General features: G+C 43.1%; 1 protein-coding gene across 4 annotated transcripts in view; it reads right to left on the bottom strand.

The window, feature by feature from the left end:
* sbf2 (SET binding factor 2) overlaps positions 1-25,636 on the bottom strand; it is a 104,256-nt gene that overhangs the window by 65,603 nt on the left and 13,017 nt on the right. For all 4 annotated transcript variants that reach the window (XM_061750329.1, XM_061750338.1, XM_061750348.1 and 1 more), the window contains exon 2: positions 25,084-25,169. In XM_061750329.1, the coding sequence (XP_061606313.1) occupies positions 25,084-25,169 (86 nt within the window). The remainder of the gene's footprint in view (positions 1-25,083; positions 25,170-25,636) is intronic.

Genomic DNA, 25,636 nt, shown 5'->3' with positions numbered 1-25,636 from the left:
GCCAGGAAAGGAGGCGGAAGCGAAGCGCACGGACTTGATTTACAGATAGCAATGAACGAGTTAAAAGGACAATTCAAGGAAACCAGGCAGCTATCATCCTATTGCAGTAAAACAAATGCACACCTGGAAGCTGACCGGCATAAGTAAAGGTCGAGAGGTGGCCTATTCGGAGAAGAAGGACTTAAGGGCTTTGCTCAGCGGTACATCTGATGTCTCATTTACTGCTCCGTCCGTCCACCAATATCCAATATCCACCTGAAGCTGGGGAATCTACTGGACACGGGAGGGAAAGGCTGTCAATTAGCTCGAGGAAAGCAAGGAAATCTACGTCAGTACAACAGGTGCGAAGATCAGCACGTAGAACATAGCCTTTGCGCAGCGCGCGCAAAAACACACGCCGACAAGACGGGGAACCTCGTGTTCTCAAATTAGCCTCTAGTCAAGTGACAATGGAACTCCGGCACACGTTTGCCGTATTGATGTCAAAGTCGAGAAAACCGTCGCCCTCCAGTTAAAGTAGCCGCATCACACCATGCGCTGCGGCCGAGCATGACCGACTCCCACCCGACTGCACTATTCACCACCTCAGCCGGTGACACAAGATCTGCCGTCTGACCTATTAAGCATCGGCACAGTGGGGTACGCGAGGGCCAGCGTTGATTGAAAATAAAAATGCAGCAGGGGGAGTTACATTCTCCTGCTGTGACAGAACTCCTACTGGGAAGGTCGATCCATTCCAAATATAACTGGGGTGGGGATGACCAGTGTCACAAGGCTTTGTCTTTCTCTGATGGAGCTTAAACACGGCAGGAAATAGATTTGTTAGGGGGATAAATAAAGATGACGTTTCACACAAGCTTTCAACCACAAAAGCTCCATCAAACAGTGTTCTTGGTAGTATAATATCACGTTTCGTCCTTTGCACTTGTGCTGTACTACCGAGATCTTTGATACTACGTAGGAGCGTTCACCTTAGGAATAATCGAGGAGACAGAGAAGGTTTGACTCCGGTAATAGTCATTGTTCACACTGAGCAAAGAGAATATATGCATGTTTTATCGTAGTTGTTTAAAGATTTATAATTACCATAACATCCGTGCTCTTTTCTGTTAGCCTGTCTATGGTATTTCCCATGGTACGTTAGCATTAAGCTAGTGGACTTAAAGTAGATGTAACTGCAAGGTTTGGTGGAACACGTTAGCGTTTTCATAGACAGTGTTTAGCTCTCTTTTGTGTCAGTGTGTCTCTTATTTGGAGAACTGCCTGAACGAGTCTTCCTTTCCTCAAAGTGATGTTATACTTTCAAATGTGTGTTTTATTCAGTTGAAGTTGATTACGTTTTGTTTCAGGAAGTTGAAAGTTGTTTTCACGTTTCAATTTTGCCTGGAACAAGTCATGTCAGTTACGTGGTGTTTCAAAATGTAAACAAGGGGGCACTTTGTGAAAGAAGTACACACATCAGATGGGAGATGAAGAAGAGTCAAGAGATGAAGACGAACATAGTCTGGTGGATATACAAGTAGGAATACAGATGCCATGTTACCTCTGTGTGTTAACTCCAAAAATAAAGGGAGTGCAAAGTGCTTCTTGAAAATACACAGCGGAGTTGTATTCACATTAAAGTATCTCCACACGGCCGGCATGGCGCCGACTCCACCTGCCTGGACGCTACAGTGGTGTGAAGTGTTTGCCCCCGTCCTGATTTCTTTTTTTGGAATGTTTGTCACACTTAAATGTTTCCCATCATCAAAAAACATGTTAAATATTAGACAAAGGCAACACAAGTAAACACAAAATGCAGTTTTTCCAATCAAGGTTTTAATCATTAAGGGAGAAAAAAAACCTACCATCCTATATGGCTCTGTATGATATTGCCACACGTTCTCAATCCCCCCCCCCAAAAAAATCACGTATACAGGACCTGCCTGACAAAGTGAAGGAGATAGACCAAAGATCCTCAAAAGCTAGACATCAGGCATGATCTAATGAAATTCAGGAATAAATGATAAAGAAAGTAATTGAGATCTCTAAGTGTGAAAAAGGTTATAAGACATTTGTAAAGCTTTGAGGCGCCATTGTCATTGTAAAAAATAGCCCTGGTAAACAAATGCCGCCCGAATGTACAGCAATATCGGATCAGGAAAAAGTGCGCTCCACGATGTACTTCCATCATCCTCTTCTTTCTACCTTGTACTTTCCAGAAATCATTTGGAACAGTCGCACGGCAGGAAGACAAACACAATGACGGAAAGTGAAGCGCGAGGTGTCAGAGGCCAGACGGGGTGAAAAGGTCAACAGCGTGCTGTCTGTCTCGAACTGCCATATTATCATGTCGACAGGATGAGGTAGCAAACAAAACAACCAGAGGTCAGGGCAACAGGCTCGATAGGCCAAATTTCATCCCTCACCTTCCTCAACTAGGTCCCTTGCTCAAGGTCAACAAGACAAATAGCAGGAACAAATAAGTCAGCAAACCTCATTGGAAACATTGTGTGCAGTCTGTTACGCTTAGCTCCATCATGAATTGTTTCCCCAAAAAGTGGGGGGGGAAAAAAACCCCACCGTTGCTCATGTTAGCGCCCCGCTGTTATCAACAATCCCGGTTCCACTTTGCTGATCTCTTACGCAATGGTGAGCACATGGTTTATTTTAGGGCTAGATATTTTTAGATGGCCATGATGGTCTGAATCACAGATCTAATAGCAAAAAAAGTGAAGTCGTCCAAAAATGCAGTCGTCCTCTAGAAAAGTTGAAAAACTCCGCTGCGTGCAATTTCAGCTTCATAAATGCCATATGTGAAGGAACTGCAATGTCAGAATAAATAAATAAATAAATAAATTATTATTGTATTGTAAAAGCAGAGCTTTTGCAGCCAAGCATTGTCCAGAAACAAGCTCAATATGGGAATTTCTTTCAAACTCATCTTAGACTGAAAACATGCATCCGACTTGAAAGCAGAAATGTGAGCCCGCCACCCCCACAATAGTCCAAAGTCAGTTCCCTGAAAAATCCATCTTTTAAACCCGAACTGAAAAGTTGCTGATCCACCAGATTGAGTTTATTTCAAAAACTGGTTCGAGAACGCCATCTATTCCAAAAACCAAACATTTCATATGAAGACTCAAAATATCAGATTACGATTTTTTGGCATTGCTTAACCTCATACAACTTCAACTGAGCTATGACTCACAAAGTTTAATCGCAGTTCGGGTAAGCAGTTGAACTACAGTACGTAGCCTGCAGCACAGAACAATTCCAACTCAGAAGCCATGCAGTGTCACAGGTCTGTTACCATAAAGTGCAGACTCTCCGGGCGACATTGATATTGAAACAAGTATAATCCGGAAAAATCTCTAATCTGTTGTGCAGTATTTAATCATTCCCAAAAAAATGACCGAATCGATGTGAAGCAACATGTCATGGGTCGTTTGGTTTGCCTGCCTTCACTAAACTTGACTGTATCCGGGTTAACAGTTTGAATGTGATGGCTTCATTGCCATATATACAGCTATATTCCCAGTTGGAAGAGGAACGCACACATGGTTGCACAAGTCTCGTGTTTGGTTTGTTTAAACATTTTCTTTTTTACTTCTATTCTCTCAGTATGAGGTTATTCAAAGTCTAGCGCACTAATGTAGGAACATCCATCCATCCGTCCATTCGCTGAGCCGCTTCTCCTCACGCGGGTCGCGGGCGTGCCGGAGCCTATCCCGGCTGTCATCGGGCAGGAGGCGGGGCACGCCCTGAACTGGTTGCCAGCCAATCGCACGGCCCATATAAACAAACAAACAACCATTCGCACTACGGGCAAATTAGAGTCTCCAATGAATGCATGTTTTGGGGATGTGGGAGGAAACCGCAGTGCCCGGAGAAAAGCCACGCAAGCACGGGGAGAACATGCAAACTCCACACAGGTGGGGCTGGGGATTGAACCCGGGTCCTCAGAACTGTGAGGCAGACGCTCTAACCAGTCGGCCACCGTGCCGCCTGAATGTAAGAACAGTCCATGGCTTTTTGATTCGAACTATGAGGTCTTTGTCTAAGACTTTGTCTTGTCCTCATTAAGGTCGCGGGTGACCTGGAGCCTATCCCAGCTGACTTTGGGCGAGAGGTGGGGTACACCCCGGACTGGTCACCAGCCGATCGCAGGGCACAACCATTTACACTCACAGTCACGTCTTAAATTCATCTATCTGAAATGTCCTTTCACAGATGGACTATACGGTAAAGATAAGGAGGTAGAGTGCACGCTGTGCTACTGACTGCAACTGAACTTAACCGCTGCATAATTTGCTTAACAATTTATGTACAAATCTGTAAGAAATTGAGTTGTTAGAAGCTAGAGATAATAAATCCAAACGAAGCGTTTGGAATCCCAAACAGATGCCATATATTGATTTAATCAAGCTGCAACCATCTGTTTTGGATCAGCAGCCGATCAGTCCATCCATCCGTCCGTCCGTCCGTCCATTTTGTGAGCCGCTTCTCCTCACGCGGGTCGCGGGCGTGCCGGAGCCTATCCCGGCTGTCATCGGGCAGGAGGCGGGGCACGCCCTGAACGGGTTGCCAGCCAATCGCAGGGCACATACAAACAAACAACCATTCGCACTCACAGTCACACCTACGGGCAATTTAGAGTTTCCAATTAACCTACCATGCATGTTTTTGGGATGAGGGAGGAAACCGGAGAAAACTCACCCAGGCACGGGGAGAACATGCAAACTCCACACAAGCGGGGCCGGGATGGAACCCCGGTCCTCAGAACTGTGAGGCAGATGCTCTAACCAGTCGCCCACCGTGCCGCTCTATAAGTAAACCTCTGCATAAAACTGTATCCTTACTAACATTAAAGAAGTGGACAGAGGGATGGTTTTTATTTTGCAGCACTTGTGTCATCCAGCATGACTGACCACGTCTCACGCTGAAGGCAATATCAGCTCCTCTGGTGTGGTGTGGTTTTTTTTTTGCACTGAGCTATTTGGTCCGCCACTTTATATGATGGTAACCGTGCTCGCTTGTTTACTGAAGTAGCATTCACAAAGCGCGACGACTAATGGCAATATTCTGCATGTTTTCGCTCAAATACATTCAAGCGGCTTATTAGCGTGACTGGGGTGTCATGTATTTAGGTGACGCCTTTTGTTTGGCTTCATGCAAACATTTTTAGACACAGTAAACAAGTCTTTCCTCGTGTCCCCCCCGTAGTCGCAGTGAAGCCGAGCGCTACGTACGCATAGTATTTTCACCGTAGGGGAAAGCTTTTGCTTTTGCATTTGGATTGAATGTAAATTGGGACGTGAAGACGCCGTGCAACGGAGATTATAATTTGGAATCGCGTCAAAACCAGCGGCCGAAACTGTTCCCTTCCCGATCGACCAGACCAGAATACTGCACTTTTCCGGGTTTGCGAGCCGTGCCGCCGCGTCGCCTCAGCTCAAGCCATATAAATAGTACGTAAAGTATCATCAATGCTAAACTATACTCATAATGTATAATGTGCCTGTGGGTGAAAAAGCATGGCTTGTGACCAGAACGTATGCAAGGTAGATCCCTCGCTCGTTACGTTCAAAATGAATGGAGCCGGCAGCTTCCTAGCTAATATCCACACCTTCCCTTGAATTCTCGCCAGCATCCTCTCTCTTTAGCAACCTGCTTCTTCCTTAACTCTTAATTTATCTTTTTACGGTTTCAGAAATGTAATCAAGTACAATAGATTGTATACACAGCATCAAACGCCTCTCCAGACTCGCCGTTCAGGACGTCCGTTTAGCCAAGGATGGCTATTTATTTGGGATGGACATCTCGTTCCATCAGCGAAGCCTACCCTTGCCGCGATGCAGGAGCCAATCGTGTTGAAGCGGAGCGGGTCTTGCCGATTTCCAAGAATGTCTGTGAAATGGGCCCCTCCCTTTCCTGGTGTCCGGAATTGGAATTTGGTTCATCTATTTGTAAAAGTGTTTCTGCTTTCGTTTTTGTGTTTTCTGACACGTTAAAGTGTTTTGTTTTTGTGTTTCCTGAAATGTTAAAGTGTTTTGTTTTTGTGGTTCCTGAAATGTTAAGTGTTTCGTGTTTTGTTCATTTGTTTTCTGAAATGTTAAATTGTCTTGTTTTTGTGGTTCCATAGTCAACCAAAAGTTACGAGATCATGGGTTCAATCCTGTGTGGAGTTTGCATGTTCTCCTTGTGCCTGTGGGGGTTTTCTCCGGGTACTTGTGTTTCCTTCCCACATTCCAAAAACATGCATGCTAGGTTAACTGAAGACTCTAAATTGTCCGTGGGTGTGAATGGTTGTTTTTATATGTGCGCCCTGTGATTGGCTCGCGGCCAGTGTACACAGGGTGTACCCCACCTTTTTTTTGTATATAGATTCATTTTTTTCCTAGCAATGCAATCTCGTTGTTTTTCACTGTACATTGTGTAATGACAATAAAGATTCTGATTCTAATGACACAAACCCTTACAACCGCTTTCTGTGTAAGTGAACATGTTTTTATGCATTTCATGTGCAAAATGGAAACACAAAACATCAAAAGCACACTGCGGAGCTCAAAGAGTGCTGAATGAGAAGAGTAAAAACAGCTTCATCCTGAGCTAACAGAAGAGTACAATGAAACCCTGCGTCAGAGGGCTACGCGCCGTCCTTTAGAGCGCACCAAGATAACGGCTGATAATGACGCTGCTATGCAACAGGTGCTTCCTCCGCCACCTAGAGAGGCCCCGTTTCATTTCTTCACTACAGGCTTACAGTAACGCTTCTGCTGCTCATCAGCTCTGCCAAAACCTGTGAAAACATGAATGCTATGTCAGAAGTATAAATAAACCTGTGGACTGTGCATCAGTATGCTCATGGTGAATGACGCTCCGGTAAATTCACAATAAACAAACGCCATTTTTTTCGTTTCTCCCACCCCGCCCCCCCCACAAAAAATACGTGGTTATGACTAGTCTGGACAGGAGAAGCTATTCCTCTGAGAGGAAAGGAAATACTTGTGGAACAACCTCGGCACGTGGCGCTACAGGAGCAAATGGGGGCTTGTTCTAAAACAGTAACAAAAGATGTCACTCGTAATGTACCAAACACATGACCGTAAACCCGAGATATCTGTAAAAGTAGCTTGTCACTTTCAACGGAAACTTTCATTAACACTAATCCACATTAAGAAATAGTGTGGGCCCTTCTAATGCAATAAAGCTGTGCCACTGAAATAAATGTGCTGTTTCGGAGCTTTTGAATTTGTGTGTGTTTTAATGCAATGATCTCCTTTTTAAAAATACAGTCTGAATGAACAGCTTCAAGGAGAATACCACACCAAGGCTGCAGCGATATGTATTTTTGAATCGATTACATCTACATATTATCCACTTGATTAATTGGAAGAATCAATCAATTGCAGTATAAAACAACAGAGGTGCAGGTATCATTGTTGTCCGCATGATAATATTTGTGACTTTGTGAGGTGGGTGAGGTGGGAGTCAGGGAAGAAGACTATAAAGCTGTTGTGAGCCGGCTTAATGAAAGAATTTGTGTTTGGGCATAATAAACGTACTGCAAGTACAATTGTCGCACTTTTGTTAGTTCTGGTTTGCAGTACAGTCACTGCAATGTGTTATCTTATTTTTTGAGGGCGAAACGATCCGAAACTTTGGACATTGTCTTTCACTCTTTGCTTCTGATTCGCCGCCATCGTGCCAACTTCTACACGGAGTGACGCGGGAGTCTTCAGTAACGATAAAACGATGTCAAATATTTTGCTTCCACTTTTTCACTGCAATCAAATGTTGGGAGTTTTTTTAAATTAATTGTTTCAGCCTTACATGCCAGTGTTTCCTCTTCACTAATTGCGGAGTTTTATGCACATGCTTATACAGAGTTTGATCTCATCAGCCTAATCATAAATATGAAATAAAACATTTCACAGGTCATTTTCTTAAGACTTTCAATATTCCACAGCTGTTCCATACTTCCCAAATGAACAACGGATGGTACACACATGCTGAACAAATAGTAATGGCTTAAATAAAAATGACACAAACAGCATTCCGGCGGCACGGTAGTCGACCGGTTAGAGCGTCAGCCTCACAGTTCTGAGGACCGGGGTTCAATCCCCGGCCCCCCGCCTGCGTGGAGTTTGCATGTTCTCCCCGCGCCTGCGTGGGTTTTCTCCGGGCACTCCGCTTTCCTCCCACATCCCAAAAACATGCATTCATTGGAGACTGGAAATTGCCCGTAGGTGTGAATGTGAGCGCGAATGGTTGTTTGTTTGTATGTGCCCTGCGATTGGCTGGCGACCGGTTCAGGGCGTACCCCGCCTCCTGCCCGATGACAGCCGGGATAGGCTCCGGCACGCCCGCGACCCGCGTGAGGAGAAGCGCGACAGAAAATGGATGGATGGACAAACACCATTCCTAAACAAGAGTTTTGTGATGCATAACCTTATGCATCACAAAATGCAAAATGCAGAGGTCGAGAAGTTCTCACCTTTGTATTTTCATGAAACTAAATGTCATATCTTCCTTCCTTTGCCATGTCACTCAAAGTCATGTGCTATGTCAGGTGGTATCACATGTTTTAGAGTTTTGATTATGCTTGTAGCTTCCCAGTCAGAAAAAAATACCACAAGGGTTTCGATGGAAGTAAGAGCGATCTCGGTTGTCTTGGTACCCACGTCAAAGCGCATAATGTGGAACGAACGCTTCCGGCTCCATGACGACTGCCCGAACATGTCTGATGTGATCATTTGCTTCAATATAGGTGCTTGAATCTTCTTGTGCTGATATGACAACAGTAACAACACATTTTGGCGACAGCAGCAGTATTTGGCAAATATGAAAACATATTTCATCATATAGCCAAAAGGAAGCTAGTAACCTTAAAAGGTCCTCAATTGCTTTGCTGTTTCTCAAAGTTTTGACAACACCCATAACACTGCCATCCTAAGAGCCCTAGAGTCGAACCAAGAGAACTGTAAATGTCCACAATGGATAGAATATATTGCTACACCATGTCATTATGCTGTCAGACACTAATGCTGGTCCAAAAGGATCGAGACACTAACGCTGGTCCAAAAGAGAATCTCAAACATCTTACCCAGGTCAATATTAAAACCTCTTGAAGCCCATCTTCCGGGATATATGCCAAAAAGTCTTCTCTTTAAATATCTGCTTTAAAAAAACTTGATGGTGACAAGGATGATCACGTTGTCTTTACAGTAGGCTGCCCACAAAAAATGTAAAAAAAAATATATATATATATATATAGTAAGAAAAAGACATACGGCAACAATGTATGAGTACGGGCGTTCCTTGTAAAGTCAATCCTCTCTGTAAAGGCAAATCAGAATGAACACGCCTGCCTCAGGAGGCTTTACAATGCCTACCTACCTGTGATAACGTCCACGCATAGAAGCCTGCTTCGTCATATGGATGTCCAGCATCCAAAGTAACCTTCCGCTAAGTACACTATATCAATACAGCTGTCAAAATCTCAATAATACCACTTGAACAAGGCCTTATGATAAGTAGCAGTCAGCACTGTACCTATAGTTTGTATTTATAGTTGTTGCGTTCGGCTATTGTCAAATTGATTTATATCTGGTATCAGTCAGCACTGAAAGGAAGGCACGTGCAGGACAAACAAGGGTCACATTAGGGTCAAAAATATGCAATATTTTGTGCACGTGGTATATGCCAATGATAATGTCGAAATGACATTTGGAAGACACTTTGGAGGGGGACTAAAGTTTCCCAACTGACTATCTCTCGGGAAAATTAGGAGCGAATTCAAATCAATGCCCCGTGAACCGTTTTCAAAGCAGAGTTCCCCATAGGGGGCAGCAGTTTTGAAGTGTTTTTCTTTTGACTGATCTTTCAGGACCCACATAAAATTGTGTTCGGTGACAATATAAGCACGGAACCTGCCAAATGAAAGAGTAGCTTCTCTTTTTTCACCAGGATAAATGCAGATCTCTAGCTTTTTCCATTCTTTAGTAATCAGCAGAAGAACATGGCTTGGTTTCAACAAAAACACCCTTTTCTAAACTGAAAACTTTGACTTTGACGCTAATATGCTCTGCTTTTTGCAAAGCCTCAAATTGTAAAACAACAAAAAAAAGACGTTTTTTTCATTCATCTTTGAATGGTTTTCAAGAATCTGTCTCTAAGATAGTTGCGGACCTCTGTATTGACACCAGGGTTGTATTGAGGCGAGTAAGGGCGGCCCTGAGTAGTTGCCTTTGCGGACGTCGTCTTATCTCAACTTCGCAATGTCATGTTGTGTTCAGCAGTGCCTCTGCTGGTTCCAGCCAGGTAGTGCTCCAATTGCTTCAAGATGTGGTGAATCACCAATCAATTGAACACAATCCATTCTTTTGTGATTTGTCAGGCTGTGTCAGACATGTCCGCATGAAAATGAACGATTGAAGGAGACAACGGACCATTTGGCTTGTCAAGAACAATTGTCAGGACAATAATCGCCGCCTGTTGCTATTTGCTTTGACGGAAATACAGTTTGTCCAAAATCCTCTCAATGTGCCCTCGTCGGTGTCCTGTGGCTTCATTTCATCCGGTCTCATTTCCGGGTGAACGCACAGCACTTTCCAGCATGTTTCCAGGTGTGTTTGGCTTCACTAGGGCACAAAGCATGGATTAGTCATGTGTTGGTCTTCCTGACAAACACATGATCCCGTTCCTCCACTGGCCAGCACAGCATCCTGCTATGTGGAATGCACTGTTTAGATTTTCTCTGAATGTTTTACAAACATCATGAGACAGACGTGCGGTGCGACATGTCAAACTATGGTGACGTGACTCCAAGCATCAAGTGATCAAATTTTGCTACATTCTTTCTTGAGTCGGTGACATGGCGCGGAGTCTGCGTGAGTGACTAACAATGTGGCTGAAGATGAACAATGCCATTAAGCTTTGTCATGAAGCAGCAAGGAGAACAAGGCCAGAGGAATGATGACTTGCACTAAGTACTAAGGGAGATTCCTCCCTACCGACCTTGGCCAAATCACACCGAAGCCAAATATTCAAACATCATTTACCTAACACGCATAACCATGACCAAATGTGAAAAGTTAGTCTTTAATTTTCAGCCAGCAGTGCGTGTGATAACATCAGCATCCTTCCCGGAAGTGTGAGCACGTTCCTCATGAAAGAAGATGTCAACATCTTAGACAAGAGAAATTACACAACTCTTTACAGGCTGGTCAAGTGAAGTCAAATTCCTTCATTTATAGAAAGCTGGCCTTTTCCTCTCCACATTCTTTATTAGATTAAAACTAGGCTTTACACCATCGGGATCTTTGGCGATCCGATCACAAGATGGAGGAATCTGTCTCTTTAAATGACCTGTTCATTTACTGTTAATACTTGTGTACTTAATTGCTCCAAAAATTCTATTGACAATACCTAATGTGTCTTTGTTCCTCTATTTATACCACTCCACTAATGCACAGCGACAGACAGACCAAATGAACGGTCTTCTATTAGATGGCAGGAAGTACATACAGTAATTAATGTATCCACTTTTTGTTTGTTGGTGTGCCGTGAGATTTTTCAATTGCTCCATCGTGTATTCTAATCAGTCAGGTCAAACCAACATTAATGGGTGCTAACTTACTGTAATGAAATGACTTTATTTTGAACGAAATGACTTCACCCACACCGAAACTTTAGAGCACGATTCGACAGAACGGCGGCATGTTTACGTCCAACCGTTCGTGCTAGCAGTAGCTTGCTCGGCTACGTAACATTTTATTGACCACTTGTGGGCTGTATCGTATTCAAAGTAGGTGAACATCCCTCAAGCGAGCCTTAAACCAACGTCCTCTCCTGGCCTGAGCACCGGTGACCACCAACACACGTTTTCCCCCCATTTTGTTTTAATAATAGTCGGCGCGATCCACTCTTGTTGTCGTCGCCACGCTAACGAGTGTATCCGGTCGCATTTGAGTTGACAAGATAAAGCCCAATGATGGTAAAAAACGGGATGCGGTGGTATCGGAATACAAGATTTCATTGCAGTAGTCTGACAGTGCAATCGTGCAAGAGCAAATGTGTCTTGTAGTCTGATCCTGGCATTACGTGTTGTCTGTCCCACAGCGCCGACGTATTATTATTTTTTGACCGTCAGGTATTTACAGGCAGCACGGTGGCCGACTGGTTAGAGCGTCAGCCTCACAGTTCTGAGGACCCGGGTTCGATCCCCGGCCCCGCCTGTGTGGAGTTTGCATGTTCTCCCCGTGCCTGCGTGGCTTTTCTCCGGGCACTCCGCTTTCCTCCCACATCCCAAAAACATGCATGGTAGGTTGATTGACGACTCTAAATTGCCCGTAGGTGTGAATGTGAGTGCGAATGGTTGTTTGTTTGTTTATATGGGCCGTGCGATTGGCTGGCAACCAGTTCAGGGTGTGCCCCGCCTCCTGCCCGATGACAGCCGGGATAGGCTCCGGCACGCCCGCGACCCGCGTGAGGAGAAGCGCGACAGAAAATGGATGGATGGATATTTACAGTACTACGTCAAAAGACTAGGCTAAAAATACAAATAAACTAGCTCTTGGATTCAAATATACTGTGGACGCGGCGGCGGGAGTTAATGTCTTGTTAATGGCTTGGCGAATTATAACAAAGCCGATCAGCATAAAATGCTAAACATCGGCCGATACCGATCTGCCCGATAAAATCGGTGTAAAGTCTAATTAAAACAAGCTAGGTTGTGTGCTAGTATGATATATATACAACCCCTTTTCCAATGAAGTTGGGACGTTGTGTTAAACATAGAACATAGGATCTCACTGTTCAAATGTATTAGTTAGGACAAGTGTACAAATTGCAGTAATTTTCCGAGGCATGAGTTACAAGCATAGTCATGGAACAAATTAAACCCGTATCTCAAGGCACCACTACATTTCAGTGAAACTTATGCCACACGAGGCAGGTCGATTTTACTATTATTAACGGTTTAAAGTAACAGTCATGCGCAATCTTAGATTTCCTTGTGACTCACAGGAAAAACTGAAGTTCCACATCGTCACACTGATCGGGATTTCTAACAAAAGAAAGAAATATGACGATCAAAACAATACATCTCCCCACGATGCTTCACAGCCATAATTGAATTAGCTGAAAGAAACATGGTATTGACTTTGTACTTTCTTTGCAAGCTGCAATTAGTTCAGAAGGTTTTTCGGGACTATCTGGAAAACAATTGTAGAATTTGTGTTGATCTCAGTAATAATATGGTTACACGTTGATGACTGAAAAAGCACTGTGGCCCAAAAACAATCGGTATGCAGTCGGAGAAACAACTGAGTAGAAGACAAAACCCACACTGCCCAAAGCCTGTTTGATTGGGCTGCTCCAGGATCGTGATTGTTCAGCACTGCAGCATCTCGCCCAGAGGCACCAGATGAAGAGTTGACGTGAGGCTATGACTTGCACTTTCAAACAGGTTACACCGTTTGAAAAGGTTGCAGGTCACCGTCAAACACCAAAAACAAACTTGAGAATGTGTCAAGGACACATTCAACAGCGCAACAAATGTAAGATCAAGCTTTCTGAATCAACAAGACCCTTTAGTTATGAAAGGTCCATGTCATGTTTTTCATCTGCCAAACCCAGTGACAAAAAATTAACAATTCAAAATTAGGAGCTAAGAAAAGCCTTGATTAAAGCAAAAAAATATATTCAACGATCAAAATAACTACAGAGAATATTTGTTTTCATTCTATTAATTTCTATATAAAATAGATTTGAGAGTGTTCTCCTGCAGGTAAACATGACCCTTGTGTAGACAGCAGGAATGAGTCTGATGATTGAACATTGTCCGCAGGCTACATGTAAGACTTAGGCTCATGTTTAACACTGAACTCTGTGGAACCTTTACCTCACAAGTGTTGTTTCCAAGACAACACTCAGAAAACACACACAAACACAAGCACAAGGCCAGCTAAGCACAAAACAGAAACGGCTATCTACAACCCCAATTCCAATGAAGTTGGGACGTTGTGTTAAACATAAATAAAAACAGAATATAATGATTTGCAAATCATGGTCAACCTATAATTAATTGAATACAAAGACATGAGATATTTAATGTTCAAACTGATAAACCTTATTGTTTTTAGCAAATAATCATGAACTTAGAATTTGATGGCTGCAACACGTTCCCAAAAAGCTGGGACGGGGGGTCATGTTTACCACTGTGTTACATCACCTTTTCTTTGAACAACATTTAATAAACGTTTGGGAACCGAGGACACTCATTGCCGAAGCTTTGTAGGTGGAATTCTTTCCCATTCTTGCTCGACGTACAGCTTCAGCCGTTCAACAGTCCGGAGTCTTCGTTGTCGTATTTTACGCTTCATAATGCGCCACGCATTTTCAATGGGAGACAGGTCTGGACTGCAGGCAGGCCAGTCTAGTACCCGCACTCTTTTACTACGAAGCCAAGCTGTTGTAACATGTGCAGAATGTGGTTTGGCATTGTCTTGGCGAAATAAGCAGGGGCTTCCATGAAAAAGATGTTGCTTGGATGGCAGCATATGTTTATCCAAAACCTGTATGTACCTCTTAGCATTAATGGTGCCTTCACAGATGTGTAAGTTACCCATGCCATTGGCACTAACACAGCCCCATACCATCACAGATGCTGGCTTTTGAACTGTGCGTCCATAACAGTCCGGATGGTTCTTTTCCTCTTTGGCCCGGAGGACACGACGTCCACAATTTCCAAAAATAATTTGAAATGTGGACTCGTCGGACCACAGAACACTTTTCCATTTTGCATCAGTCCATCTTAGATGAGCTCAGGCCCAGAGAAGCCGGCGGCGTTTCTGGGTGTTGTTGATAAATGGCTTTTGCTTTGCATAGTAGAGTTTTAAGTAGCACTTACAGCTGTAGTGCCGAACTGTATTTACTGACTGTATTTTCCTGAGCCCCTGTGGTGATATCCTTTACACATTGATGTCGGTTTTCGGCCTTGCCACTTACATGCAGTGATTTCTCCAGATTCTCTGAACCTTTTGATGACATTATGGACCGTAGATGATGAAATCCCTCAATTCCTTGCAATTGTACGTTGAGGAATATTGTCCTTACACGGTTCGACTATTTTCTCACGCACTTGTTCACAAAGAGGTGAACCTCGGCCCATCTTTGCTTGGGAATGACTGAGCAATTCAGGGACGCAATCACCTGTTCCCAATGAGCCTGTTCACCTGTGGGATGTTCCAAGCAGGTGTTTGATGAGCATTCCTCAGCGTTCTCTGTCTTTTTTGCCACCTGTCCCAGCTTTTTTGGAACATGTTACAGCCATCAAGTTCTAAGTTAATGATTATTTGGTAAAAACAATCAAATGTATCAGTTTGAACATTAACTATCTTGTCTTTGTAGTGTATTCAATGAAATATAGGTTGAACATGATTTGAAAATCATTGTAGTCTGTTTTTATTTATGTTTAACACAACATCCCAACTTCATTGGAATTGGGCTTGTAGTTCAATTGCAGAATACTGTATGTGGCACATGCACATTACCATACCTCCTTGGAATGATTTCGCCCCAATGCATAGCACAAAATGTTTATTATTAGAAAATAAATGATTTAACAAACCATTGAGTCTAATAAGGAGAAAAACTCAAAAGCGGTTTTTGTGGTTCTTGATTTTAGTCCTCTAGCTATCGAATATTTTTAGAATCAAGTATTCCATCGATTGATGGGATCAAAATAGACTTTGCATTATCAAACACAATAACGTGCATGTGAGGTGCAGTTATTTTTGTCCACTTGGGGTCACCATCCTCTCATTCTACTGTAGTATCTGTGATTTTGAATGTGTATGGCTTTACAAGGCAGGGCCTGGTCTGGTGAGCGATGTGACCGTCGCTGAATAAGACTTTAGAGTTGGCTGGCTGCTAACTGCCGAACCCATTAGCCTGTCTGCATGTCGAGTTACTCGGCTTGAGTTATGGCCATCGGTAGCTCGTGTATGAATATGAATATCACGCATTTCTTTTCTTACCGTTTGTTCAATCAAGCTAACAAAAGTGCACAGGCTGTTGTGTCTATCCTTAACCACTTGCGGGGGCATTACAATTTGTTCTAACTCGCGATAGAGGGCTATGTTAAATGAGTTAATATAAACATGTTACCTTTTGTTGACGACAGTGGAATTGCTGTTGTGGTTCACATTGCACTTTATCTTCCTCGTAAAATGTGGGGGGAAAAAAATTCTACATGGAATGGTGCATGCCACTGCAGTAACATTAGCCAGTGTGGAAAACGATTCCTGCGACGCTTCGAGGCAGACATTTTGCTTTGACCTTTTTTGCAGTCGAGTTATTGGAGTGAAGTGGATTCATCGTTGCAGCCCTACGTGATCAGGTTCTTTGATTTCCAGTGACTTGGACATGCCCATCCCGTTACCTACCGATCGTACATTTAAAGCGACCAACGAGATTTGATCTTGATATCAGCGCACGGTGTGATGGAAATGTACTGACCTCCATCCAAAGACATGGCTCATCCATAACAGACGAGGATTTGAACTGGCGCCTATCATCATCACTTGCCTGAAAAGATTAGAAACACATTTTTTCGCGCACGAGTTGTAAACGCTTTTTCTTGGTGCATTCCTCATCTGTGGTTATTTAGTTTGCTGGGGGCCGGTTGTGACCACAAAATGCTTTTCGTGCTCAACTGTTTTCACCAGATGTGTTTCTTGTTTGTAAATGACTCATTTTCTTTTTCATGGAGCAGAGACAATCTGCAACTAATAATGGCTGACATACCAGGACAAAAATGCAAAGTGCTGAGTGGGTCCGTTAAGACACTATGCTGTATCTTCATAAAGCTTCAAAAATGGAATTCATGCCATTTGGCATTCGACCAAATATTTTCACAAACGACCAAATTGTAGAAGGGCAGATTTTACGGAAGAAAACCTGTTTGATCCTTGGACTCGCTGGGAAATAATGACAAAAGCACATTCAGCCTGTTATACAACCCTTTACTACTCAGGGACATTTAGTTTTATTTGAAAAACTGGGAGTATGCACATCATTTCTAAAATCTTTAACTGATGACCATACAATTTTGGTAAACAAATTCCTTAGCATTTAACGCATGCTCCTAGCTCAGGAACACATCAAATGCCCTCCAGATTATACTCTCTCTCAATTTAGGCAAAACAGGCGTACACATGAAGGAAACGCATTGCTGGGTCACCGTACAGAAATAGATAACACAATAAATTAACACACTGACAAGGATACAAAAACAACGTGCGACATCTGGAAACACTAAACTAATAGGTTTAGCTAAACGTGTTTCTAGATTCAAACGTGACGAAACGGCTCCAGGATACATGAAAGATTATTCTCAGAGAGGAGAGCCGACATGGTTTATCACCTAGAGTTACAAAAAGGCCAGTGCTGGACGTTAAAGTTGGACAAAGTAAATCCAAACCCAAAATGAGTTCAATACATTTTTTGTAGGGACGCACCGATATCGCTACAATATGACGCACCGATATTACCGAGTGCAAAGCATGGTCTCCAAAATGGATGACGAACTCCGGAGCTCAGGTCGACCGCCCTTTGAGTCGCGGTGGGTTGCTTTCCGGCAAGCACCGAGTTTCTTGAGCGCTACGCTTTGGATATTCTCAACAAGCAGTCTTGCATTCCTTCTAACTCACTTTATCTTGTAGTGAACGCACAGCGGTAACATCCAAATTCACGCTTGAATATCCACCAGACTCGACAGTCTTCTTTGTCTCTTATGTACTGAATGTACTCATTTTACATAGTGCCCCCTAGTGTTCAGAGTGAGACACCACAACTGAAATATCTTGTGTTACGGGCTACATTTAAGTGAAATTTGTGGCAAGATTGTTGTAGAAATATACAGATGGATGTTAAAATGTCGGTAATGACAAGTTGTTACTCTAACGAGTGTTGTACAGCGGCGCCTTGAGATAAGAGTAACCCAAAGTACAAGTTTTTGTTGATACAAGGCGTCAATAAGACTATTTTTTGTTTTGAGTTGCTTTCGTTTGACTTCAAGCGCAAACCTGCGATAAAAGCGTTTTGTGGTGGCAGTAAACTCATTTCAACTCACTTCACAATAAGTAGCAGTTTGGCAAATAGTGAACATTTCATCAAATGATTGGTTTTAAACGGTTTAATGCCACTCCCAGTTGAACTCTCCTGTCAAACGAACATAAAACAAAGAGAATTACACGTCGGGCAACAAGCAAGCTACATTGGCTTTCGATCGGCCCGCTAGCTTAATGCTAACAGAAGTGGAAAATGCCATTGATATAAAAATGGTTAGCATGGATAGTCGCGATTTTACAGTCCTTTAACGAAGAGGTATTTGAACACAAATGGTTCAACAACACAAGGAGACAGATAACAACATGTTCTTTATCCTCTACAAAAAAATGATGAATATTACAGCAAACACTGAGCAGTAGTAGAGGTGAAGAAGAAGTCTATTCTTTCTTTGTGTCTGTATGATTGTATAATACAGGGAACTGAGGCGGGCACACCAGTAGGAGCAGCATACATAATTGGATGCAGCATTAAATTATCATACTTTACTCTATTTAATTATGTCATTACTCTATGTTTTTATAAAGTACAATATTACAGAGTACAACGATTCCTTATGAAAAACAAAAATCCGTTTTTTTGGGGGGCTAGAATGGATGAAAACCATTTCTATTCATTTCAATGGGGAAAGATAATTCGAGTTACAAATATTTGGAGTTATTTTGAGCATGATCATGCAACGAATGAAACTCATCTCAAGGCACCACCGTATTTGAGCGAAACTTATGCCATGCTGTTCAAGACATTTGTGTTTTTGAACAATATTCGATTCAAATAAAACATTTTCATCTCAATTGTGAGACATAATGGCATCATCTATCAGTACTCAATATTGGCGAGTACTCAAATGTTAAAAAAAAAAAAAAAAAAAGAGGTATCAGTACAAACCAAATATTTGCATACATAATACTGTCATTTTTTTCGATTTTAGAGTTTGATATGCTGGTCTCTATAGAACATTAAACTCGGTCAGTCGCCAAGGATTAACTCACAAGCAGACCTCAACATGCTTTCTGGCTTAGATTGGAAGACCCCGGACGCTCCTCACCTCACCTCACCCACTCACAACTCGTGTATTTGTGTTGAAATAGCCGCCTCACTTGACCTCAATTGCCTTCTAAATCCCACAGCATAAACAAGGGCCGTAGTATCTCTTTGACCACATTTACACAGAGGCGGCAATTCAACCGCAGTTATAATAATTGAGGCTCATCTTTTATATCAGCGATTGAAGCCTCTATTCAGGCAAAACAGCGTATGGCTACAATTGGGCTCATCTAGTGAGATGACTGCTCTCTTGGCCTAGATGACTGACCCACATTATGCAACTAGTTGGCCTCAACACCTGGTGTTCTTCTCTACATCACTTAGCTCTTGAACCCAATATTTCAGGTCGCGATCGCTGACATTCCCCAAACTCAAAACACTTGGCGCATCAGACAGGGTGGGGGGTGAGCAACAGAGCCACAGACAAGAGTCGGCGGTAGGAAAAAAAACACGGTTCTGTTAACAATCACAGAGCTTCCAGACCAACCAAAAGTGTTCATAAAATCATCCAAGATTGAAATGCTTCAGGCAGCATGTATACCTCCACTGTGTTGTGGCTTGCATTTCTCTTTAGGTCCCCCCAAACTGCATGGTTGGGCTATACTGTCATTGAGCAGCTTTTTAGTCACTCTTCAAAGCAATCATTAGGCACTCTAAATGTCAAGTCATTTTACGCATCACAATCACAAATATTTTTGTCAGCCACCAATTGAGCAAGTTCTCCCACTTAAAAAGATGAGAGGCCTGCAATTTTCATCCTAGGTATACCTGGGGGGGGGAATAAATCCAGAAAACCACATTGTCTGATTGAAAAATGTATTAGCAAATTATGATGGAAAATAAGTATTTGTTCCTGTAACAAAAGTTCATCTCAATACTTTGTTATATACCCTTTGTTGGCCCCATTCATTCTTTCCTTTACACGGATCAGTCATCCTGGTCCCTTTGCAGAAAAACAGCCCCAAAGCATGATGTTTCCACCCCCATGCTTCACAGTAGGTATGGTGTTCTTTAGATCCAACTCAGCATTCTTTCTCCTCCAAACAAGACAAGTTGAGTTTTTACCAAAAAGTTCTGTTTTGGTTTCATCTGACCATATGACATTTTCCCAATCCTCTACTGGATCATTCAAATGCTCTCTAGCAAACTTCAGACGGGCCTGGACATGTACTGGCTTAAGCAGAGGGACACGTCTGCCACTGCAGGATTTGAGTCCCTGGCGGCATAGTGTGTTAATGATGGTAGCCATTGTTACTTTGGGTCCCAGTTCTCTGCAGGTCATTCACTAGGTCCCCCCTATTATCAATGGTCTTGTATGTCTTCCAGTCTCTAATAATTGCTTCCACAGTTGATTTCTTCACACCAAGCTGCTTACCTATTGCAGATTCAGTCTTCCCAGCCTGGTACAGGTCTACAATTTTGTTTCTGGTGTCCTTTGCCAGCTCTTTGGTTTTGGCCATAGGGGAGTTTGGAGTGTTGACTGAGGTTGTGGACAGGTGTCTTGTATACTGATAACGAGTTCAAAGAGGTGCCATTAATACAGGTAATGAGTGGAGGACAGAGGAGCCTCTTATAGAAGAAGGTACAGGCCTGTGAGAGCCAGAAATCTTGCTTGTTTGTAGGTGACCAAATAGATATTTCCCACCATAATTTGCTAATAAATTCTTTAAAAATCAGACGTGATTTTCTGTTTTGGTTTTTTCCCCCCCTCATTTTGTCTCTTACCGGTGAGGCACACCTACGATGAAAATTACAGGCCTCTCTCATCTTTTGAAGTGGGAGACCTTGCACAATTGGTGGCTGATTAAATACTTTTCTGCCCCACTGTAGTGCACATACGTGCCAGTCAATACAACTGTAGCATCCTGATCTGCAGTGGAAGTGGGAAAGCACCACCACTCTGACAAGCTACACTGTCGCTGAAGACGGATTTAGACAGGAAGCAATTTTTTGGGACTAATGGTCAAGAGGTTGCTGAGCAACGTAAAATACATATCTTGGAAAATCTTTAGAGGTTTATTTTTTTCTTGGGAAAAAATGGGAAGGTGTCTTATCTCGACTTATTACCCTCGTCATTTACCCTTTTTGCAATTTCCTGGAAAAGGAAATGTAGCTGTTCATTTTTTTGTAGGGCCAAACGAATAGAAAGATTTGGCAAAAATGCATCTTCTTAAGTAGTCTGTTTTTTTTCCAGTGTTTATTTTGAAAGTAGGATCTGCAAGGTTTCAAAATGATAGCATGATTCGAATCCAGACTCATCGAATTAGACTCAGACTCCCCGCCCACGCCACCTCACGATATCTGCACAAATAAACGCCTGCAGCTCACTCAACAAAAAAGAACCAGGAAAACAGCGATCGCCTGGCCGACTCAAAGTGCTCTTCGGTCAGCCCGGCAAGCGCGACGACACGCTGGAAGAACGAGGAAGGGACCTGCGGCCACCTCATTCAGATTGCGCCGCGGTCGCCGACGTTGCACAAAATGTTGCTGGTATGATGTTGTATTTTTTTGGAATGTACAATCAATTAAAAATATAAAAGAGGTGATCAACTTACCCGACCGACGATTTGGTGAAAATGGTGACGTGACGTAGACAGTATTTTTCCAAGCCCATGCAGCCACTGCGTATAGGACACCACCCACCGCTATAGATGTTTACTCTTGATTTGAAGTTGAAAGGGGTCCAATTCCTTCCTTTTTAACTTTTGTTGCTTACCGCAGTTAAATAATCTGGCCAAGAAACTACAGTCTCCGTTTGTGCAAGGCTGCTGCAGACGCCCACGAGGTGGACGTGAGCAAATGATTGACATCTCTTCGGTCACGCCTCCTGTCTCTACACCCGTTCATTGGCTAGTTCTCCTTCTTGGGGTCTTGTTCACGAGTGAGGGAAGAATGGAAAGGGAGATCGACAGTCTGATCGGCGCAGCGTCTGCAGTGATGCGGACTTTGTATCGGTCTGTTGTGGTAAAGAAAGAGCTAAGCCGAAAGGCGAAGCTCTCAATTTACCGGTCGATCTACATTCCTACCCTCACCTATGGTCACGAGCTGCGGGTCGTGACCGAAAGAACGAGATCCCGGATACAAGCGGCCGAAATGAGTTTCCTCCGCAGGGTGTCCGGGCTCTCCCTTAGAGATAGGGTGAGAAGCTCGGTCATCCGGGAGGATCTCAGAGTAGAGCCGCTGCTCCTTCACATCGAGAGGAGCCAGATGAGGTGGCTGGGGCAACTGATTTGGACGCCACCCGGACGCCTCCCCGGTGAGGTGTTCCGGGCACGTCCCACCGGGAGTAGACCCCGGGGACGACCCAGGACACGCCGGAGAGACTACGTCCTTCGGCTGGCCCGGGAACGCCTCGGGATCCCCCCGGAAGAGCTGGATGAAGTGGCTGGAGAGAGGGAAGTATGGGTGTCCCTGCTAAAGCTACTGCCCCTGCGACCCGACCCGGATAAGCGGTAGAAAATGGATGGATGGATGGATGGATGCAAACATCAAAGGCATGAAAAAGGTGACACAAAAAAAACACTGTAGGGAGGCTCTGGGGGGATCTGACTAAAATCATTGTCTGTTTCATTTCATTTTTCACCATTACCAACTTCAAAGGCTAATCCCAAATGCATCCTCAGGGAAAATATGAAGTACTGTTGTTTGTCTGTTTTTATTGGCTATATCTGAATTTGAAGTTGGTTCATTCTGTGTTGTGACCAATGTTCCCTCTAATTTTTCATGTGTCTGGGCAGACACACAAGCTCCTTGAGCGCACTGAGGACCACTGTGAGTAACATCAGATGTGCCCGCTGTGGCCACACACCAGTATGACACCTGTTCAAAACCTTGGATCATAGCAAATTGCATGGCTTATTTAAAGAACCAATATTACAGCAACAATTTTCATTGGTTAACTTTTAATATAATTGATTTGGCCCATTTGAAATGAAAATGCTTTAACCACAGGAGTCCTGAATTGTATTTTTTTTGCGCAGCATAGATTTTCTTGTGCGGTGAGTACGTGCTAGCAGTGCGCGATTGCACAGGCGCGCATCTTAGAGGGAACATTGGTTGTGACATAATCCCTAACATCGCTCCGTCGCTTAATACATTTAACAGTAACATCCGTGAACTAAGACAACTGTAGACAGGTTTCCTAATTAATACAAGATGTACTTGCGGATCAACTCTTGTCGCCGATGTTATGTGTGCTTCGCGGTTCCGCTGGGACCACAACCAGGGCCACGGCCCGCAGCACCTCAACGCGAAAATACAAAAGACCAGTACAACAAATACGACACCTGCTGATCTAATGAGCAAAAATGCTGCTTAAAGGCCAGCTAAGCACAAAACATAAACGGCTATCTACAACCCCAATTCCAATGAAGTTGGGACCTTGTGTTAAACATAAATAAAAACAGAATACAATGATTTGCAAATCATGTTCGACCTATATTTCATTGAATACACTACAAAAACCAGATATTTAATGTTCAAACTGATAAACTTTATTGTTTTTAGTAAATAATCATGAACTTGGAATTTTATGGCTGCAACACGTTTCAAAAAAGCTGGGACAGGCTCATGTTTGCCACTGTGTTACATCACCTTTCCCAAACGTTTGGGGAACTGAGGACACTAATTGTTGAAGCTTTGTAGCTGGAATTCTTTCCCATTTTCGCTCGATGTACAGCTTCAGCTGTTCAACAGCCAGGGGTCTCCGTTGTCGTATTTTACGCTTCATAATGCGCAACACATTTTCAATGGGAGACAGGTGTGGACTGCAGGCAGGCCAGCCAAGTACCCGCACTCTTTTACTACAAAGCCATGCTGTTGTAACACATGCAGAATGTGGTTTGGCATTGTCTTGCTGAAATAAGCAGGGGCATCCATGAAAACGATGTTGCTTGGATGGCAGCATATGTTTATCCAAAACCTGTATGTACCTTTCAGCATTGATACCATCACAGATGCTGGCTTTTGAACTTTGCGTCCATAACAGTCCGGATGGTTCTTTTCCTCTTTGGCCCGGAGGACACGACACCCACAATTTCCACTTTGCATCAGTCCATCTTAGATGAGCTCAGGCCCAGAGAAGCCAGCTGCGTTTCTGGGTGTTGTTGATAAATGGCAACTTTGCAGAAAGATACAATTTACCGATATTCCTCCAAGGTAGATTGATAGAATTCGGTTCACTCAGCTAAGCAAATATGTGTTCTTCCATTGGAATGTCCTTGCAATACGGAAAATAGACCTCCTGTCACAGACCCCCAGTGGCCTTCCAGAGATGGAAGAAGCAACTAAGAAAAGCTTGAGATCAAGAGGGTCAATTATGCAAAAAATGAGAAAAGCTCCCTAATTAGTAAGCACAGGCAGAGTTTTAGAGTAAACAGTTCATGATGAATGGGGCAGGAAATTCCATCTTCCATTCCATGTGAATTCGGCGGAGTGACTTGGTCTCACCACTGTATAAACGACTCAATGAAAATGGTTGGAAAAGCAATGCAAAATTCTAAATAGCCTTGCTTAATTTCCTATTTACATTTAACAGAGATGAATATAGTGGTTTGCTTGAAGTCTAAATTCTAGAACGTGCTTCTCTGGAATTTTCAAATCCAGTGAAAACTCCAAGGACAAACAATCCATTCCATGAACTGGTCGATCTTCAAATTGTTTGCATTTTGAAACACATGTTCCCATGGGAAATAACTGAAATTGAAATAATCAGCTCAAAACAAGAGTACTCAAGTCAACACAGACCAATGATATAGCCTATTAAGATAAGAGCGCGGTTGTGAAATTTATAGTGGTGGTGTGTGTTCATCTGAGTCCTGTATGTGGTGGTAATACACCAAAAGAAATTCCATTGTTCAGACAATACGTTCACCCCCCTCCAAAAAAAATCCATTTGTTTATAAAAATGTTATCACTCACCATCTCCACTCCCTGAGGGAAAGCTGTCCCCTCCCAGTCCTTCTTGGGGAAGCGCTGAATGATCTTCCCGCATCCCTCTCCTGAACCTGCAGATTAAAATTAAGCGTCTTAAAGAGCGCAACATAATATCAAACTCTCAAATAAATAATTCTCATTAGCCTGACAATATATACTTGGTACATCATATGACGCTGAAGCAACAAACTAAATGTTTTCCCAATACACATGACAACCTGATGATTCACAACTAAATCTTTAAAACTGAAATATGCCAGGTCAATTAATATTCTATTTTCACATCCGTCCATCGATTTGCCACACCGCTTACCGTTTCATCTCTACTACAGAGAAATAATTTTGAAAAGTGTTTTTGTTTTACCTAATATAGTGACTAGGTTTCTCTGCAATGTGCACACATCTGGGTACCCTCAGCAAGAGGTGGCGGCCAAAGCAGCCCCAGAGGCGGCTTCGCGCAAGTGCAATTCATTATCACCATTCACAATCTTCATTCCACATCTTATAATTCAACTATGTTATGAGGCATATAACATTT

The sequence above is a fragment of the Phyllopteryx taeniolatus genome, chromosome 2, assembly GCF_024500385.1.
Source record: "Phyllopteryx taeniolatus isolate TA_2022b chromosome 2, UOR_Ptae_1.2, whole genome shotgun sequence".
Lineage (NCBI taxonomy): Eukaryota > Metazoa > Chordata > Actinopteri > Syngnathiformes > Syngnathidae > Phyllopteryx > Phyllopteryx taeniolatus.
Note: the sequence above shows the minus strand (reverse complement) of the source record. Positions and strands in the feature narration are given on the sequence as shown.